A 20,193-nucleotide genomic window follows, 5' to 3' on the forward strand; every position below is an offset into this window, starting at 1 on the left:
TTCTTCTTTCCCCCTAATGGAAAAAATGTCAAGCTGATGTGATTAAGTGTAATCGTCTGATGTGGCTTTAAGCCGCCATAGGGTTAGGCTTTTCCTACAACACAGAAGCCTTCAACCTGGTCAGACTTCTGAACTCCCAAATCACACCCAAATGCCTTGTCCTGAGGAAGGAAATCTGGCCCATACGTCGGTGAGTCAGACAGGTGTCCAGATTTCCATACTCCCAAGCTGCCTTCTGAAGCCCAGAGCTGCGGGCACAGAGGCGCTCGCCTCCGCTCTGGGTGAACCTTCGGCTGTGCCTTGCAGGCCACAGCTTCCAAGTCTTCTAGTGCCCCTATGGCACCTGGTTCTTTTCAATGCTCAGAAACCGTGGCAGTAGCATTTTAAAAGTGGCAATTCTGTAGGAAAACGTTCCAGACCTGTCACGGAGAACACAGGACTTTCTTCCTGATGAAGAAGTTCTCCGAGAAGATAGGGAAGGAAGGCCAAGTCCACCTTGTCCCCGGCCCTGCCCTGAACACTGCTGGAACTCCTATCACCTTCTCTGCTTGGGCAAGCGAGGAACCAGGAAAGCTGGAGCCAGCAAAGACCAAAAATGGAACCCAGAACAGCAGAACAATCATGTCTCACTATCTTACTGTGACAGCCTTCACGTTAGGCTGAGTGTCTTGCACGAAGCAGAACAGAACTCCTCTTACCCCAAACTGCTTTCTCAGGTTTCTGTGCTACCAATCCAGTTGAAACATGGACGAGCACCTGGCATGCCCTTCCGTCCTTGCCACACTGTTGCACAAGCTAACAATCACTTGGGCTGCAACACCTTTTGTGTTACAGACAATGTGCCTGATGCTCAAAAGCCCCCTGTGACGGGGCACCCTGTGCACAGTGGACTCTCAGCAAAGGCTCCAAGGGCCCTCCCAGCAGCGAAATGGAAGTGCAGTGAACACACCCTGTGGCTACAGCCACTTCTTCCTTCTGACACTTCTCAGCCTGGTTTCTTCCCTGCACCATCCACCTTTCTTACTAGCTGCCTTGCTGTCATCAAACTCAAGTTAAATCCCATTAGCCCAGTTTGGAGGACTGGGGAATAAAGACAGGTCATAGGCCAGAAAGAAACAGAAGGAAAAAGAGCTTTCCAGAGTACAGCTGTGTCCCACTCTTTCTCCTACCTTAGTGGGTTATCTGAGTGGGTCTCCATGTGGGTCTCCAGTCCATACTTGCAAACGAACTCCTTGAAACATATTGGGCAGTGAAACACTTCGTCCACCTTCTCCAGATCACCCGCCTGCCCATCTTCTACCATCTTGGGGAAAGGGAAAAAAGTGAAGTCAGGAAGGTGGTCTCCCACGTGGGTCCGCTTCAGAAGAGAAGCCAATACTCAATCCAAATCTAAAAGGAAAAGGAGGCTTCCTTCCTAGGGATTAAGGATGCTACTGACAGTCCGTTATTCACACAACACTCACTGAGCGCTCCCATCCATCCACCTTCAACCCACTCATCCATTCAATAAACGTTTATGGAGCACCTAGTATCTGACAGGTACAGAGAATCAAAGAGTGAGGACAAGAGCCCCTAATACGTATGAAGCTTCCACTCCAGCTGGAGAAACAAAAAAGCACAGAGCTACGAAACACGCTCTTCTTCTCTTGGGGCTCAGGTAGGGGGACCCACAGAGAAGTGCACACGGGTACTCTTTCCTGCAGACACCTTATAAAACAGTGTGGGAAAACACAGGTTAAAAGCTTAGGATGGATGTCTGCCAAGTCCCCAGACTGTGAAAATAAAGGCAGAGGTATTTCTGCCAGGAGTCCAGTGGTTAGGCACATCTGTGCCGGGAGCAGTGAGAACCTTTTTAGCAGGTGCTGGGTCTTCTTTCTCTGACTCGGCATCATGACTCAGCTTCCTCTTGGAGGACAGCCGCCTGCGCTTCAGTGGGGATGGGGGCGCCGTAGCTGTAGCACTGTTAGGGTCCTTCTCATGAATCTTCATATGTCTGGAAAGAACAAACACACGTACACACAATGTGATTTAGCAAAAAACCGAGTTGGCTTATTTTTTTTTTTAACTTTTGGTATTATACATTTAGGGGTTGGTATCTACATTTTCTTTAAGGTATGGGGTGTAATTTATACAGTGATTTCTCTCTTTTCAAAGCTTTATATCATCTCCCTGAACCCCTCCTTGAAGCTCTCACAAGTGCTATCCAAAAATGGTGTTCAGTGCTTTGCGGTCTGTTGGAAGACGTTCGTGAACTTCACGGATGCTAATGAGATAAAAGACCATCCGATTTGCCAGGTCTGCTTGTTCAGACAAAAGGTACTCTTTTCGGACACACAATGCTACAGAATAAAGAACTCCCAGATCTGGCCAGCTCCTAAATCAAGCCATCATTCTGCATCTGCCACCTCACAAATGCCAGTGGTATGTGTTCTCTTCTGCTTTCAGAGGCACGCTGGGGGTCAAATTTGAGAAGTGCTAACACACGAATGTCTGGAGTGAACCGGAAAGACTTTCTGTGTCGTTCATGATATTACATGGATTTATGGATTGTGAGAGTAGCAGGGGCAACGGGTTGAGTAAATTGCATGTTGCAATCCTGACATCTGCAGGGCCAGGAACACACATGTAAGAAAGCATTACACATAGTCTGTACCTCTGCTCCAAAAAGGGAGCTTTATAGGTGACCTGATTTAAATGACCTTACTTTATCCAGTTCTAAAACAAATACCCTATGGACAAGGTCCCAAGGCCTATAAGGAGAGAAAGAGATTACAAAAAGACAGTCAGTCTCAATTTCCTTACTCTGTGACATCAAGGGTTTGGTTTTCCTAATGACAATCGTCACCACCATCATCATCTTTGGGGTTAAACTGTGCCAGATGGAAGAATGGAGACCAGCTTTTTAGAAACAGCTCTTTTCACAGGATTATCTTACTAGGGAAGCACTTAGGAAATGGGAAAGATGGCAAAGCTTTCATACGTGGTCTGGTCACAACTCTAGAAAGAAGTACAACTCAGCTCAGCTCCTCTGGGCTGTGCCTTCTTCAGAGGGGACAGGCCGGGGGAGGACAAGGCTAAGCAGCCTGTGAACCCCCAGCAGTGGCAGCAATGAAGGCGTGTGGGCCCACAGTGCAGTGATGTGGCTGAGTGCGTGCCCACCCCCCCACAACCCTGCCCCACACTACCTGTGAATCCTCTTTTCTCTGGGTGTGTGGGGGTGAGACCCTGGGTGCCTCCTGTTCCGGTTCTATACACATACTCTAGGAGGTGGAGGGCCCCCACACTCGCCCCTGACCGTCTATCCCCCAGCCCACAGAGCCATCCACCAGCAGGCTAGATATGGCCTAGCCTCGGAGAAGATGGGCCTCAGGCCCAGCCTCTGTTCTCTGGGTGGGGGCTGGGGGATGTCAGTGTGGCGGAGTAAGCAGATCTAACAGGAGAAAATGGAAAAGCACACAGACAAGCATCATGCCCATGTCCACATAATTCCTTGCTAAGATTATCAGGAAAGGATGATTTATTATTAATTCTTGGTCACATAAAGGCTCAGGAAAGTTCTGGGGAACCAACTGCCCTGTCCTTTTTTTTTTTTTTTTTTTTAATGTTTATTTATATTTGAGAAAGAGAGAGAGAGCGAGTGAGCACGTGCAAGCAGTGGAGGGGCAGAGAGGGAGACACAGAATCCGAAGCAGACTCCAGGCTCTGAGCCATCAGCACAGAGCCTGACGTGGGGCTTGAACTCACAGACTGTGAGACTGTGACCTGGGCTTAAGTCCGAAGCTTACCAGACTGAGCCACCCAGGCGCTCCTACCAATAGCCCTGTCCTAAGTAGCCCTCCTCCCTCATTCCAAGGTGACTGATTTAGAGACCATCACTTACTATCAGCATTGAGAGGAAAAAAGGAAAGGGCTGGCAAGTTTCTTTTGATATTTACTGTATCACATATTCCAATTCTAGAAGTGTAAAAAAATGTGTTAAAGCACCTAAGAACTAAGGAAGTATGAAAAATACTAAGATATGTAAATGAGTACCAAACCCTTTCAATAAATCACTCAAAATTAATTTAAAAACGAATACCTTCTCTACAGCTGACAGGTTACTTGTGCCCGGTAACACGAGGCCACAAAAAACCACAGAGAATACTGGAAATCTGAGACTGACAACTAACTGTAGGTGGCTCACTAGCTGAGCTCCACCTTTTTTATCATATGATCCGCACATTTACAGAGTGACCCTTATTATCCAGATCTGAGATTTGTGACGGAAGCAGTTTTCACAGAGCAGAGGATGAGGGACAGTAGTGGGCACGTGGTGAGAACCTATCTGGTGGGAAATTTACAGATTCTCATTTCTACTTTGCAGAGGAGGCTGGTGAGGTGTGGAGAAGCTGACATGCCCGGGACCCTCCAACCAGGACAGACCCAGGTGTGCTGGCTTCAGAGTCTGAGCTTTGCCCCCTAGACTGCCTCCTAAGGCCAAGCCTTTGATTTGCATTCTGGACCACCAGAAGGCACCTCAGGGCTCCAGCCTGACCCTGGACACCTCCTCCCTGAGTGACCACAGCCCAAGGCCTAGCAGTTGGTACTGAGCTCTAGCCAAACGTCAACAGGAAAATGAAGGGGCCACTGGTCAGAAACAGATCATTCCCCACCTCCGGTTCTGCCTCTGTCTTATTCTGAAAAACTGGGGCTGCCCTTGAACTGCACTGCTGCTACAGGCAGGAAGAGGAGACCAGATCAAAGCAGTCTCAAGGGCTTGGTGGCGAGTACACCTTTGCTGAACACATCGACCCACTCCAGTTCTCCGACTGAGGACTGAGCCCGTTGGAGCCGCAGGTTCAAAGCTCAAGTGTGCTCCTTTATTCCAGGGTTACACCTCTGGTTGACAAGACATGGGGAGTTTCCAATCTGCCCATTCAGCCAACAAGGTGACCAACAGCTGTGGGCTCATAAACTCCATTCAGTCAGTAGTTCAGCTGCCAGAGCTGGGGAGCTTCAGCCATTTCTGAAGTTGGATGTGATCTGCAGTTAAGACTCTCCCTAACCTGACCCCTTCCCTTCTGCCCTGGCCTCTGATAGCAGGAGTGGCAACATTAACTGTCCACTTCCTCCTGAACACTCACAGGAAGTGGGGCGTGTCACCAACAGGAGCCAGTAATGGCCTCTTCCCCACAGAGCGTGGCCAAGAGAGGAAGGCTGGGGGCGGGGAGGGGCAAGCCTGCATCTCTTCTTTAGAAGGCTTGGGTTTGTTTTTCTCATTTCCATGTACCCTGAGGATCAGTAAACAACGGGCCTCAGAACTGGTGGGGAGTTGAGATGCTCTCAGAACTGGCGGGGAGTCGAGATGCTCTCAGAACTGGCGGGGAATTGAGATGCTCTCTCTCCAGCCTCCCACTCAGCTGGAGAGATCACCATTTCATTCTGCTCGAACACTTGCCGCCAACCAGGACTTCTCTGTTTTTTAGCGATGCTAATTGTTACAGCCATCTTTCCCATGTTGAGTCAAAAATCCCATCCTTCTTTTAAACGTCCATCTATCCTCCCAGGGCAATATCGAATTGGTCTACATTCTCTTCTAGATGGCAGCTCTTCAAATATTCACGACTGCAGTGTTTCTCCAAAGTTTCTCTTCCCCACACTGGACAATGCCAGCTCCTTCAGTGGGCTCCCTCAGGCTCTGCTCTCAACTCTGTTGACTGATACTGGTCACTACTAACCCTGGGATGCGCTCCGGTGTGCGGACATCCTCTGTGCCATGTTGGATCGGAAGGAATGGCAATTGATGTGGTGTGAGGGTTCGGTGATGTCACACCCTCACTTCCAACTAAGATCCCTGTGACTTTGTCACTCAAACTGCCATCGAGGCATGTCTCCACCACGCTACACTTGAGGATTACGTCTTCTTTTTTGTTTTGTTTTTTGAGAGAGAGAGTGAGAGAGCTGGGGAGAAGCAGAGGGAGAGAGAGCATCCCTGGCAGGCTCCACACTCAGCATGGAGCCCAACGTGGGGTTTGATCCCATGATCCTCAGATCATAATCTGAGCCAAAATGGGAGTTAAACATTCAACCGACTGAGCCACCCAGGTGCCCTTAATTTACATCTTTTGAGCAGTTGTCTTTTCATTTTCCAGAGTGGCAGGGATGAGAAATATGCAGTCTTGGTGTGGTTCAGCAAACTGCGTCTCTCATGCATTGCTGAGGGGAGTAAAAATGGTAACAACCTTTCTACAAAGCAGCTGAGCAACAGGGAGCAGAATTTTAAATATGTGTGCCCTTTCTCCAAGTAATTCCACTGCTAGAAATTTGTCTTGAAGAATTGAACAAATGTGCACAGATTTATGCACAAGGATTCATGTGTAACACATGGATAGATGTGTTGCAAAAACACTTCTACAGGATTTTCCATCTGCTGGTCTTATATTTTAAAGTGACCTCCCTGATTTCCCTCTTGCCCTTCTCCTGTGCCTTCTCTACACAGCAGCCAGAGTGAGTGTCTAAAACATGGATCATATCATACCACTCCACTGCTTGAATGCCTCTGACAGCTCCATTCCTAGAATTAAATCTGGCCTGTGCCCATTTCTCAGACCTCATATGTTGGCGGCATATTCTGACCCCAAGGCCCTTTCAGACACACTAGCTCTCTCTGGGTTCCTCAAACTCATTCAACTAGTCTGGTCACAGGGCTGCTCCACCCCAGAACTCTAGGGCTGGTGCGGGTCATTCAAGTTTCACGGCAAGTGTCCTACCCCATTCATGCAGAGGCCCTCGAGCCCACTACCCAGTTTTACCTTCCTCACAGAACATACCAGAAACTGAAAATACCATGTATTTCAACTTGTTTGACCATCTCCTTGGCTTCCATTGAAAATAAGTTTCAGGGTGCCTGGGTGGCTCAGTCTGTTAAGTGTCTGACTTCGGCTCAGATCATGATCCCATGGGTCATGGGTTTGAGCCCTGCCTCAGCCTCTGTCTTGACAGTATAGAGCCTGGAGCCTGCTTCAGATTCTGTGTCTCCCTCTCTCTCTGCCCCTCCCCCACTCCTGCTCAGTCGGTCTCTCTGTCTCTCAAAAATAAACATTAAAAAAAATAAGTTTCATTATAACCTTGTCTCTCTCCTTCTCTGCACTAGCGCTGGTGGCTATCTAAGTACCTGCCAGATGGCCGAATGGCTAGACAGATGAATGCATGAAGTATAAGCAGAAAACCTGTCCAGTTGCAATATCACAACAACACATGTCCTCAGCTTCCAAGATACCGTCACAATTAATTACCTTACTAGGGTTTACTGTGAACAAACTTGATATGAGATCGTATAGCAAACAGTGTTATAGTAAAAGTGCTTCAACAAAAAACACTGAAAGATGAAAACTGAAGACACACATGGATCTCTCCCATTATTGGTATTAATCTGTGTTTCTGCATTCAAACCTTCATCTACATTCACAGTAAGCTTTTTGCATAAAATTCTAGAATTTTCCTTCAGTGGCATGTCACTTCAATAGTAGAAATCCTGCCACACCATGGTCTAAGGAAAAAATTTTATCAGAATTCTTCAAGGATTCGAGTGAAGTTTTCTCCATTCATAACACCCGGGGGTGAGGAGGGGGCTAGGAGGGTTTCTATAGTAATGAACAAAAACAAATATTGCAGATTTTTTTAAGTAGAAAAAAAATCTCCCTACTTTCTAGTACTGATAGGGGCCTACTTTGAATTTTGACATGGAGGCTGATTTTCAACTCAAATATTCTTGTAAATGTAATTTTCTTAATTTTTTTAAATGTTTATTTTTGAGAGACAGCGTGCCAGTGGGGGAGGGGCAGACAGCAAGGGAGACACAGAATCCAAAGCAGACTACAGGCTTTGAGCTGTAAGCACAGAGCCTGACATGGGGCTTGAACTCACAAACTGTAAGATCATGATTTGAGCCAAAGTCGGAAGCTTAACCGACTGAGCCACCCAGGTGCCCTATAATCCTTTGTTTTCTAAGACGTAAGGTGTAAGAAGACCCATTTTAGCTAGGGTGGGCTGTTGGTAAGAATACTGAATATATCGCGGCTAAAACAAATACATCTTATTCCAGAGCTGAAACGCCAATCTAGGAACTCAGAGGAGACAGACCAATTCCTAAAGCACATCCTTTTCTCCCTCCCTGAACTTCCTCGTTTCCAGCTCCAAATACAGTAACTTTCTGTTAACCTTTCTTAGGTATGTTAAGCCTGTAGATCTGGAAATGAAGGTGCACTCTTACCGCTGAAGCACCACCTTGCTCTGAGAAGCAAGCAGGAATGTGGGAAGAAGATAAAGCAAATTCGGGTGCAGTAGAGAGACCAAGTGACGGCAATGAAGTCTTGGGGGTGGCCTTGAGCACTGAGACAGTTCAGATATATCCTGGGTCTACCATTCAGTAGCCAGGGAGATTCCACAAGTTTCTACATCTGTAAAATGGGGACAAAACTGCCGGTCTCAAGCTGTGGTCCTCCAACCAGGAGCAATGGCATTGGCCAGGAGCCTGTTACAAATACAAGTTCTCAGGCAGACTCAGAGACTCTGGGCCAGGGTCCAGCACCCTGGGTTTCCACAAGCCCTCCAGGTGGTACTCATGCCTGCTCAAGTGTGAGAACCACCGGATCACAGTTAAATTCTCTTCAACTCTTCATCCTGGTCACAGGCTTGGTTAACTGCCTGGCTGGGATGTCACCATCTTTTGGATATAAGCCTTAGACCGCTCCCAGGCTCACGCTGCAAAATACCAGCAGACTCTGCACAAGTTTATCGGGCATAAACACATAAACCAAAAACATGATGAAACTTAACATTCTCAAAATTATTTTGGGGGTAAAACCCTTTGGAAAACTCTCAACAAGTGTGAAGGATCACCCCGTGGAAGGTGTCCTCTTGGCAGGTCTCAGACACTGTTTACACTCTGCTCTTAGAGAATTTGCCTCATTTACCTGAAGAAGTGCAAAGTTCAGGCAAGATCTAGACCTTTCCAGGATTTGCTAACTTCTCCTGCTTAATTTCTACGTAAGTTTCATTAATCCGGGAGCTGAATTATTAGGTCCTCTGAGCAAATGGCATTAATAGGAAGGTCACTCTTTCAGTACACAACACAAACCAAACACAAACCAAACACAAACAGCGCTCAGCCCTGCGGGGGGAGGGGGGCCCTCCAAACTGCGTCAACAGGCTCCAACAGGTTTTTGCAGCCTGATTACAGATTCCCCATTCCTACCAGTGCTCGCTTTGCTTTTCCAACAGTCTTATGAGAACCGAAAGAGGGATGAATGAGATTCAAAAGCATCCCTGCTCCACAACCTACATTTGAGGCCAAAGAAAAGCAGGTCTCCCTAACTGATGGACGGGGCAGGAGTTTAAGGGTGGATAGCTGTGAGTGTCGCCTGAGTCCATCCAGTCCTGTGCCAGTCCACGAGGAACCAACCATGCGGCTCCCCGTGGGGTTCCACCTCTGAGCCACCTTCTAGTAATCCGGGTGTTGTTCAGGTTCAGTCATGCTGATCCAGAAGGCAGGTCTTGGCAGCTGTGCCTGGGTGTGGAGGAAGATCTGACGATGGTGGGTGTAAGCAGCCTCGTGGACTGAAGACAGCACTTTCAGAAAAGTCTAGAAGTCAAACTACCGTGAGGTGTGCATCTCAGAGAGGCGTTTCCCGGCGCTCCTCAGGCTGCCTGTGGGAACCCTGGCTGCAGCCTGCTCTCGGTGCTCCCGAGACGCTCTCGCTGAAGTGCCCGGATGCTGCACCACCCCCTCCCCGCCCCCTGCAGGCCAGCTACACCCCATGTCACACCACGTCCTCGATAACGGCAGTGTGACTCGAGGAGGGTGCGCCTGAGTCCTCACGCGAAGTTTCCTCCTGCTGCATCTGCCTCTGCTCAGGGGCAAACAGATGAGCGCGGTGACTTTAAAGACCACATCCCACGTCAGGGTTTTTCCCACAAGCTCCCATTCCCCTGCAGCAGGGGGACGCGCACCCCAAAAGTGGAGAATCTCTCTCATCCTGCGGACTGCAGCCTGGCATGTGGGTGGGGCCAGCGTAAGCAGAAATCGAACTGTATGAAAAGTTAAGGGATCTCCATTGAAAGCAGGGGGTGCTAGAGGTTCAGGTCCTAGTTGCTCAGTGCAGTTGCCTTTGGACTCTACCTCCACTGCTCCTCGGCCCACAGCTGCTCCCCAGTCCAGACTCCGGGGTACCGTTCTGGCTGACCCCCAATTGCTGCTCTCCTGTCTCTGGGTTCTCCTGTAGTGGTAGAGAAGGAACTTCCTTCTCCATCCTGATGTCATGCAAAAACCCAGTACAAACACTTCCTCCTTGACGGACAGAGCTGGGTTGCCATGCCTGAGGGATAGGTTTCCCTGAGTGTCCCCCACCTCCCAGCCATCTTTCAGGTGGGAGAGAGGTAACCTTCCGGCTACCACATTCCTTTCCCCCTACTTCCCTACTGATATTGGAAGCCGCTGACTTCAGAACAGAGTCGAGGTACAACAGTCTCCAGTTATTGATGGTTTACTTAGAAAACAGAGGGCCCTTCACTGCTCCTTCCTCCTCTCCTGAGGTTCAGATACGGTGTAGGGGAGCTTGGCGGTTGGCCCATGTACATAAATACCAACCTCTGCAAAATCTTTATTCTAGACCTTGTTCCTAACCAGGTTCTTTAGATCAGTATACCCTAAACCCTCTTGTACTTTTTATTCCCTTTGCCTGCCCTTGTTTTGCTAAAATAATTTGGTAGAATGATCTCCATACCCTATTTGGCTCCCTGGATACCTGTGTATAATACCCACAAAGACACACAGTGCATAGTTCAGTATAAAATCATGGATTCCTTAAAAACAAACAAAAGACCTCAAAGTTTAGATGTGTTGACCTCTGTCTCACCCAAAGAGAACTCTCATTCACGCAAAGCTACAATTAGTCAGCCTGGGCTGTCCCTATATTAATCCAGGAAATGATAAGCAGAAAGTCACCGCTTTCCCACCTGACAGTCCTGTACGTATTTCAGGCAGCCGCCATGTTGTAGTGTACTCTTCCCCTTCTCTGGGCTAAACACCCTCCATTCCTTCCACCACCACCCCTCCCCAGATGGCCCAAGACCCCAATCCCAGGACAGACTCCTGTGTCTATGGCCTTAGGTAAGGAAGCCCCATCTGAAGTTGGCATTCCCAGCATGGCCCCATCAACCCAGAGCCATTCCCTTTGAGGGAAGCAATCACCACTGCCTCCACCCCCACCCTGCAGAGAATGCCTTTCCGCAGAAAAGGGCTAAAAAACCATAGACAAAGCAATCCCCCATTCTAACTGTCACTGACTTGAAACATGGTCACCCAGACCCTTTTCTTGCTTCAGCCCCGAAGGGAGTTCACTTTAGCTTTCTTTCTTAAAGACGGCAGAACCCAGTTATTCATATCCTTTTTCTTTTTGCAGAGGAGGAAGAGATGACTATCTCCACAATGAGGTAGTGCCAACTCACTGTTCGCTACTCCTCAGCCTCTTCCAAAAGAGGAACAGGAAATGCTTAGGCTGGGCTGTTTGAGATGGCCCGCCACATGCCGAAGAGGGAAATGGAAGCTGTTGGTGGTGGGTACAGAGAAGAGGCATGGTGGAAAGTCACCACCACTTAGGGGATGCCATAATGTATTCTTCAGGGGCCACGGGGAAACAGCTAAGAAGGAGAAGGGTACCAAGATCAGGTTGTGTCCCATGTGAGAGAGGAAAAAAAAAAATGAACATAAATGAATCCAAAGAGAAAGGTCACCTGCAAAAAATAGCCAGGCAACACAGCCCCTTGTCCATGACCGCAGAAGTTCAGGGTCACCTTGAATCTCAAATGGGATGAATGTGGTAGACACGGGCCTCTGCCTGCCAGAGGTGACACAAATAACCAAACGATGTGCTGCAAGGGACAGTGGCATGCTGCCTGATCAACGGGGGCCCAGGAAGAGAAAGAGCCTGGGAAGGAAGGTCCGAGATTGGCTGACAATCTTAGCTGAACCTGTAACATCACAAACCTCCATTTTCCCGCCTGTAAAATTACAACAGTCCTCTCGAATGAGCTGAGTTATATAACCACGAAGAAGAATTAAGTGCTGACGTTACATACCAATGCCTATTATGCAACCGAGTCTCTGGTGTAAGGGAAATACAAAATCTCTCCCCATGGAAGACCAACAAGCTCTCCATCAACCCGAAGTCCTGAAAGCAGCAGAAGAGAAAGGCTCTTTGGTGTGTGTGTGTGTGTGTGTGTGTGTGCGTGCACCCACACTCACACATGCCCAAGGGCAGGCGAGTGGGGATTCAGTATGATAAATACCTGTGCAAAGATTTCTGGGCTGCTTCTTCCCTTTTTAGTAGGGGTATGTGTTGAGGGGGGCGGTACGGACAGAATTTGCTGCTAATCACCTTCCTTAACAAATCAGAAAACAGTGATTTTCTGTTTGACAGTGAGTGGGCACGTTTCGATGTTTGCTAGCACCAGCTTGTTCAGCCCAAACAGGTTGGACAGGTTAAATATTTAAACAAAGACGGAAAAATGCAAGGTATAAAGCACGAGGCACAGGTTTAAGTTTGTGCTCTTACCGCTTGCAATCAGGCTTGCTTTCCTCCTCCCCTCTGCTACTTTGATATTATACAAGTAAGTGGGGACACACACTCACGATCTGTTCCCCATTGTCAGGGCATCAGCGGAGGGCAGGGTGGGCGGGGAGAAGGGGGTGTGTTGAGGTCCGGAGCAGAGGACAGCCCCCCACTCCTCATCCTACCCCCAGCAAGCACATACCTTACCTTCCGTGACCTAATTCCTAGCTCTCACAACTGCCAGCTCGTTCAAGTGTAGGCAAGCACGGATGCTCCAGAATTTGATGCCATTCACCACTTTTACCTGGTGCAACTGAGCTTTCAAAATATTTCAACGAGATATGTCAAGAACACCGTGGTGCCTGCCTTCAAGAGAAACTTCTTTTGTGTCTGCTCAAATCTCCAAAACAAATACCACCTCTGCCAAAACAGAAGAAAGCCTGAATTATAAACATTAGCATCTAGCCTGCCGAATGATAGTGAACTACTTAATTATGAAGCATATCATAAATCTGAGAAACAGTGATAGGATGAAAAAGGCTTTCACATCCCCACACATGGCAGAGTTTTACGAGTGAGCTCTCTTTGATATAACTGAACTTGACCTGGTCCTTCTGGAAAAAATGCCGAATAAAAAGGGAGCACCAGCCACAAGTACATTTTTCAAATATTCTTTCAAAAAAATTAAGCTATGCTCATTGTTAAGGGGTATTAGAAAAGAAAAAACAAACACAAAGTAGCAGGGAAAATGTTCTAAAGAATGTCAGTCAAACATGAAACAGGTTTCACAAGAGACTGTCAATTGAAAGGGGTCAACTCTCAGCTTTGCTATTTTCTTATGATTTTTATTTTAATGGAGGAATAAAATTCTGTGACAAATCACTCTGACCTGTTCTTTTTCTCAGAGTGGTAGTTTGCTATTTGCAGATTTCTAAAATGTAAAAGTAAGAATTCTGAAAAGAACCACAGACTCTCATCAAATGGTATAAACACAAATCCACGCAAAAAACAGAAAAATACCACAGAAAAAGCAATGCCCCCCAAAAGCAGTGTTCAAATAATAATGAGAATTTACACAATTAGGAGAAGAAAATTCAGGCGTATGGCACACAGCTGCTCTACAAAATACCGCTCTCAGACTGTCAGGTTCTTAGATCGCAGCTTATGGTACCCTCGTGGTTGAAGGTCAAGGTCTCTCTTCCTGGTTTTGTAAACACACATGCTCATGGGCATGCGGAAGGAACTGGGGGGTTAAGTTTCCGAAGGGAGAAGAGAGAGGCAAAGGAACCATAATTTGTCGAACACTTATGTGAGCCTGGGGCTTGGGTATACATTACAGCATTTATTCTCATCATAGCAGACTCTGAGAGTAGAACGTTGCCCCATTAAAGATGAAGACATGGAGGCTCTCTTTACCATTCCACAGAGCATCCTTTATCAGCACCAGCCAGAGAGGAAGGAAGAGCTCTCAGAGGACACATGGAGAGGCCGCCTTTATACAAACCACTACTGACGTTAAAATAAAAGCGTACAGGTTTCAATTCCAGACAATGAGATGTAAAGAAAGGCTATAAAAGTGTTTAAGTGTAATCAAATAATAAACTCACTTGGTGAAAGCTTAATAATGCTACCGGGGGAAACTGGGAACTTGGACATTCTGCTGCGATACGCAGATTTGTGAACGTTCACTCTTGAGGGGAAAATTCTGGGCCTCTTAATGATGTGGGCTCTTGAAAAGAATGAAAAGCATATGAAGAGGCATGATCAGGGAACCAAGTATTACACTTCCGTGATTTTTTTTTTCTAGTTAAAAAGAAAAAGGTTTTAATAAAGCTTTTGAGACTACACCCAAAGTATGTGTGACTATTTCTGTAAACACAGTACCACACAGATGCAAACTGCCTTGATATCCAAGTATGATTATCATGAAACCACCAGATATTCACCGAACAGCACCAAACGTAAGGGTCCTATGTCCAGCACAGTTCATACATTCTCATTATGCTGTGTACACACCATTAAAATCTCCACAAACCCCTCAACTGTCTCAGTGGAACTGACTATGTTAAGATCTCTGAGCACCCCCGAGAGACACTCTCTTCTGATTTGTCTTTCCTCAAGGGGAAGATACTTAGTTGTAGACAATTGAAACGTCATTATATAATAATTGTTTCCTTCTTTTTAATAGAAATAGGGTTAAAAAAAAAAAAAAAGTTCACACAGTCCTGGGTAGGATGACCCAGATTTTTATCCTAGAAATTATTTCTTCCCATGTCACACGATACCTTCCTTCCTTCAAAGGAATCTGTCAGGGGAGTCAGTGAGTACCTGGTGATTAAGACTTGTTTCAAGATGGGACTAGCTGAGCCTCCGAGTGCCCACCTCCACTCCGGAGAAGCAGCCAGTCCCAGAACTAGTCATAGGGTGTCCTCAGAAACTCGTTTTTACCATGAAAGAAGTTCACAGGGCCCTTCCTCTTGCTGGGCTCTGAGGGTAAAGAAGTGACTGTCCCCTTCCAAGACACTGCCCTACCTCTGTTCCTTCTGTCTTTAAATGCTGGCCACCTGTTTGGATACCCAAGTTCAGTTGTGCATGCCAAGGGCTGGCTCCACCTAAGTATCCGAGAGTAGTGAGCTAAATTCAGAGCCTCCACGGCCTCATTTGTCATGGGGCAGGGTCACATTTCTGTACTGCGAACGTTTTCTTCCAGCATAATAGGAACACATAAGCCTCTGTTCCTGAAGACTGTCCATTATCCAGCGGCATCCTCAGGGTCTATGTCTCCTGCACTTAGCAACAGAAAAAGTCGTTCCCGTTGCAGTAGGAAATAGAGCTTGTGCCCAAATAACTAAAGGACACTCCAGGCATTTCGCTTCCTCATCTTGCCCCTTCCACTGACATGGCCAAAATGCAGACACATGCCTGCTCTTCGGAGAATGAATGGAGAAGCTGGTTAGGAAAGCCCAGTCCTGCTGGGGTCTTTGGTATGTCTGTAACGTTAACACAAACTCCACAACTCTCCTTATGGCTTTGAAGTCTCCACTTTGTAAAATGAGCAAAGTGGAAACTAATTTCCTATTTTCTCAAGGCAATTACATTCTGGCAAAGGAAAAACACCCATTTTGGAGGTAGGATTTCTTCCCAAAGGAGATCTACTTCTATCTTCTCTTTCAAATATCATCACTTCTGCATAGCTCTGAAGTCCAGCACTTTCTGGAAAGTTTTGCAAATCGCAAAGCTCAATGCCCTTTTTCCTACATCGAGCTCTCCCGGCGGGTGTGCTCTGGCTCAGTTTCCCAAGTTTGTTTTGGAAGACAAGTACTGCTCAATCCAAATTTTCAACGTGGGAGCAACTGATAAAGAGTTGGGGGAAGTTAAAAGTTGGAGCCGCGGTGATCTTTCCGTGATGCGTGTTTTGCACTTGATGCAGCCTATTATTCTGCTTGGAAACTAAGCTGTGGTCAGACGGTTTGGGACGAAGGATTTCGAAACCTCAAAAACACGAAAGTCCGCAGACAGGGAAGCGGCAGCTTGAACAAGTGTACCCGATCTGGTAACAGATTGACACGGTCTCTTGCTTATGCGCTGAGGCTCCCCTCCTAAGACTAAGGAAACGCTACCAAAAGATTGACTTGTCTTATAAACAAAGGTAACTACTGCATCATCCTAAAATGACTAGCGGCCAAAGGAAACAGAATGAGTTGCTTCATAAAGTGGGTGGCGACAGAGTGCCTCATTGTCGGTTAAGAACAACCTGAAATTGAAAAGGAGTAGTTCCTGGGGTCTGGGTTGCGAGATGTACACGGAGGACCTCTGAGTGCAGCAGCAACCAGAGTCTGGGATGGAGCCCAGATCTGCCCTCTACAGCAGCCTGCTCAACACTAACCACTGGGAAGGCGAGGCTTATCTGGAAGAACGTGTCCATGCGGAGACAGGCATCACCTGTGCACATGCAGATGCCCTTTGGAGCAGGAGGCGGAGGGAAGGTGAAATCTGTTCCTAAATGATACTGTGTGCCAGAATCGAGCCTTGGGGAAATGGATCTAGAAAGCCACACCACAAGGAATCATGTCATAGCAGGGGTCCTACTGAATCTGCACGCCTCAGGGGAGTAGCTGAAAATCAGACCCTGAAACTGACACAGAAAAGGAGGGCCTGGTTGTCAACAAGACAGAATGGGACACATGGGGGTGGTGCGAGCGCCCAGCACTCAGGGGGAAATGAATGCAGGCCAGGGGGTCTTGGATCACTCAGCGGGGCGTGGGCCCCAGAGCCCCCACAGATGAGCTCCTGGCTTTCCCTGATCCCAGCCAGTGCCACAGACGTGGGAAGCAGCAGCAAAAGAAGGAAAATGAGAAAGGAGGAAAAAGAGAAACAGAACTTCCGTCTTCAGCATCAAACTCATAGTCGACTGACTTCCTTCCATACTCTGAAAATCGAGTGAGGATACAGCTCCTCAAAACGTGGGTTTTCGCTGTTCTTTTTAATTCCTGCACACACGCGTCCCAGGACAGCTCTGGTCTCTGATTAATGAAACACAGGTATGTGCTCAGGGGAGATCACAGCTCACTATTTGAGTCTCACGTTCTGGAACAGATCCCTGGGACAAAGAAGTCTAACTCCACTCTCTCTAACACATTTTTTATGTTTTCACATTTTTATAATTTTTTTTCCCCAAAAGTACGGTTTCACCAGCAAATGAAAGTGGTAATGACTGTGATTGATTACCACAAACTGAAATGTTCTTTTAACCTATTATTTGCAATTTTCTGCAGAAAAGGCAAAATAAATGTGGTATGATGAACTCAAATATTCTAAATGTTAAATTACAGATTCAGTGTGTAGCAAAAAGAAAACAAAAATAAAAGCAACCTCTTGATTTATTTTCTGGTATTATAGGAATGCTTACTTGGCATACTGTCTGTCCTTCAGTGGCAGTAGGAGAGCAACACTGGTGACCACTGATAAACATCCTAAGTGCTCTGCATGTATTAATTTGTGAATCCCCACAGTGTAGCCATAACACTGGTACAGGTATCACGGCTTTCTATGGATGAAGTAATCGAGACACAGAGAGGCCAAACAACTTCTCTAGGGTCACACAGCTAGGAGTGGCACATGCTTCACAGAGTATCACAAGTGTGCTTTCAGCTCCAATAATACAAACTGAGAAACATCCCCCACCCACGACATTTCCATGCTGCACTGTTATCCTTCGAAATGCTTTCACAAACATTGCTGCATTTGAGCATAAGTTCTCAACGAGGTCTTCCTATGCCATTCTGTTAAAGTGTATACAAATTAAGAGATTCCTGTGGCGTCCTGCAGAATTAGGCCTAGAACTTGGCCCACAACAATTAGTCCTCCGCTCCCAATCAAGATGACTCATGATAAATAAAATCAGTCCAAAATCCAAAATTAGCACAAACATCCCTAAGGCCTGCTTGAAAAAAAAAATATTTATAAACAATAGTTTACAAACAAGTCCAATATATACTGTTTACAAATAAGAACTGTATCTTAGGATAATATCAAGGGCTGAGCTATAAAAAATTGAGGATCATTTCTACCCATGTATACCAAACAAAAAACCGTCATAAAATCCAATAAAAGGCTATCCCATGCTCACTAAATAAAGTGACTGAAATAACTTGGCTGAAATAGTTTAACGTTAAAAATACAGTTGACCTTTGAACGATGGGGGTGTGAACTATATAGGTCTGCTTATCTATAGATTTTTTTGGTACAGTGAAGTACTGTAAATGTATTTTCCTTATGATTTTTTAAAGTGTATTTTTATTTATTTTATTTTAGAGAGAGAGAGAGAGAGTGTGTGTGAGCAGAGGAGAGGGGCAAAGAGGGAGAGATCTTAAGCAGGCTCCATGCTCAGTGCACAGCCCAAAGTGGGGCTCGATCCCACCACCCTGGGATCATGACCTGAGCTGAAATCAAGAGTCAGATGAACAACTGAGTGAGCTGCCCAGGTGATGCCCCTCCTTATGATTTTCTTAATCATGTTTTCTTTTCTGTAGCTTACTTTGTTGTAAAAATATAGTATATAATACATACAACATACAAAATACATGTTAATCAACATATATGTTTATGTGCTCAGTGAGGCTTCCAGTCAACAGCAGGTTATTAGTAGTTAAGTTTTGGGAGAGTCAGAAGAGTTGTGTGATTTTCGACTGACTGGCGGTTGGCACCCCCAACCCCTGCATTGTTCAAGGGTCAACTGTAATGCTCTACGAGAGCATGGAGCTGCTTTGGGGGTGGGTGAAAGAGTGCTTTTTCTATATCAATTCTTTCTCATAGTCATTACAAGCATGGCCACTAAGCCCACAGCAGACATTCAAGTCTCAACCTTGGCTGTTACTCTGATCCCAAGCAAGTTTCCTCATGCAAAATGGGATAGCAATTCCACAAACCTTACAGGTAGAGTGCATAAAAAAAATTGGCAATCGACAAGGAAAGAGAAAATGTGAACAACATATAAACCAGCTAGACCTCCCGGCACCTCCAGAGGACACACCAAGCAACAGCAGAACGAACACTCTTCTCAAAGAGACACGGGCCATCCTCCAGGACAGACCATATGCTAGGCCATAAAATGAGCCTCCAGAAATTTCAAAGGATTGAAATCATACAAAGTATGTTCTCCAACTACAATGGTATGAAATTAGAAATTAATAGCAGAAAGAAATTTGGGGATTCGCAAATATGCGGACGCTGAACATTCTGAAATAACCAACGGGCCAAAGAAGAAATCACAAGGGAAATTAGAAAATACTTTGAGATGAATGAACAAGGAAACGCAAGATATAACTAAAGAATGCCTAAAAAGAGATTTATAGCTGTACATGCCTGTGGTACAAAAGATGTTCTCAAATCAATATCCTCACCTTCTACTTTTAAACGCTGGAAAAAGAGCTAGCTACCCTAAAGCACATAGAAAGAGGGAAATAATGTAGAGTGGGAAATTAATGAAACAGCAGAAAAGCAACAGACAATAAAACTACAAAATCAAAAATTGTTTCTTTGAACATCTCAATAAAACTGACAAATGTTTAGCTAGACTGACTAAGGAAAAAAAATAAAGAAGATGCAAGTGATTGGTATCAGGAATGAAAAGAGGGGGCATTACGACTCAGGACAGAAAGGCCTATAAAGGGAAAGTGAACAACTGTAGGCCAACCAATAAGATAATTTAGATTAAATGGCCAAATTCCTGGAACGGACACAAACGACGGAAATAGACTCAAGAAGAAACAGAAATGTGAAACAGACCGATCATAAGTAAAGAGGCTGAATTAGTAATTTAAAAACTTCTCAGAAAGAAAAACCCAGGTGGCTTCACTGGTGAGTCCTACCAAACTCTTAAGAAGAATTAACACCAACAAACTCTTCAAAAAAACAGAGGCAGACAGAATACTTCCCAACTCACTCTGCGAGACTAGCAGTAGTGCCCAGACAAGGACTCATAAGGAATCGACAGACCAATATCTCTTATGAATATAGGCAAACGTCCTGTAATAAAATACTAGCAAACCCTGTCCATCAACATGTGAAAATGACCGTACCAAGTGGGATTCATCCCAGGAAG

At 46.1% G+C, this 20,193-nt stretch overlaps 1 protein-coding gene across 6 annotated transcripts in view; it reads right to left on the minus strand.

Moving 5' to 3' along the window:
• RREB1 (ras responsive element binding protein 1) overlaps positions 1-20,193 on the minus strand; it is a 182,640-nt gene that overhangs the window by 35,996 nt on the left and 126,451 nt on the right. For all 6 annotated transcript variants that reach the window (XM_053904925.1, XM_019419822.2, XM_019419823.2 and 3 more), the window contains 2 exons: positions 1,849-1,993; positions 1,170-1,303 (listed from right to left, as the gene is read on the minus strand). In XM_053904925.1, the coding sequence (XP_053760900.1) occupies positions 1,170-1,303; positions 1,849-1,993 (279 nt within the window). The remainder of the gene's footprint in view (positions 1-1,169; positions 1,304-1,848; positions 1,994-20,193) is intronic.

Source organism: Panthera pardus, unplaced genomic scaffold (genome assembly GCF_024362965.1).
Source record: "Panthera pardus isolate Hobbes unplaced genomic scaffold, ASM2436296v1 HiC_scaffold_17, whole genome shotgun sequence".
Taxonomy (NCBI): domain Eukaryota; kingdom Metazoa; phylum Chordata; class Mammalia; order Carnivora; family Felidae; genus Panthera; species Panthera pardus.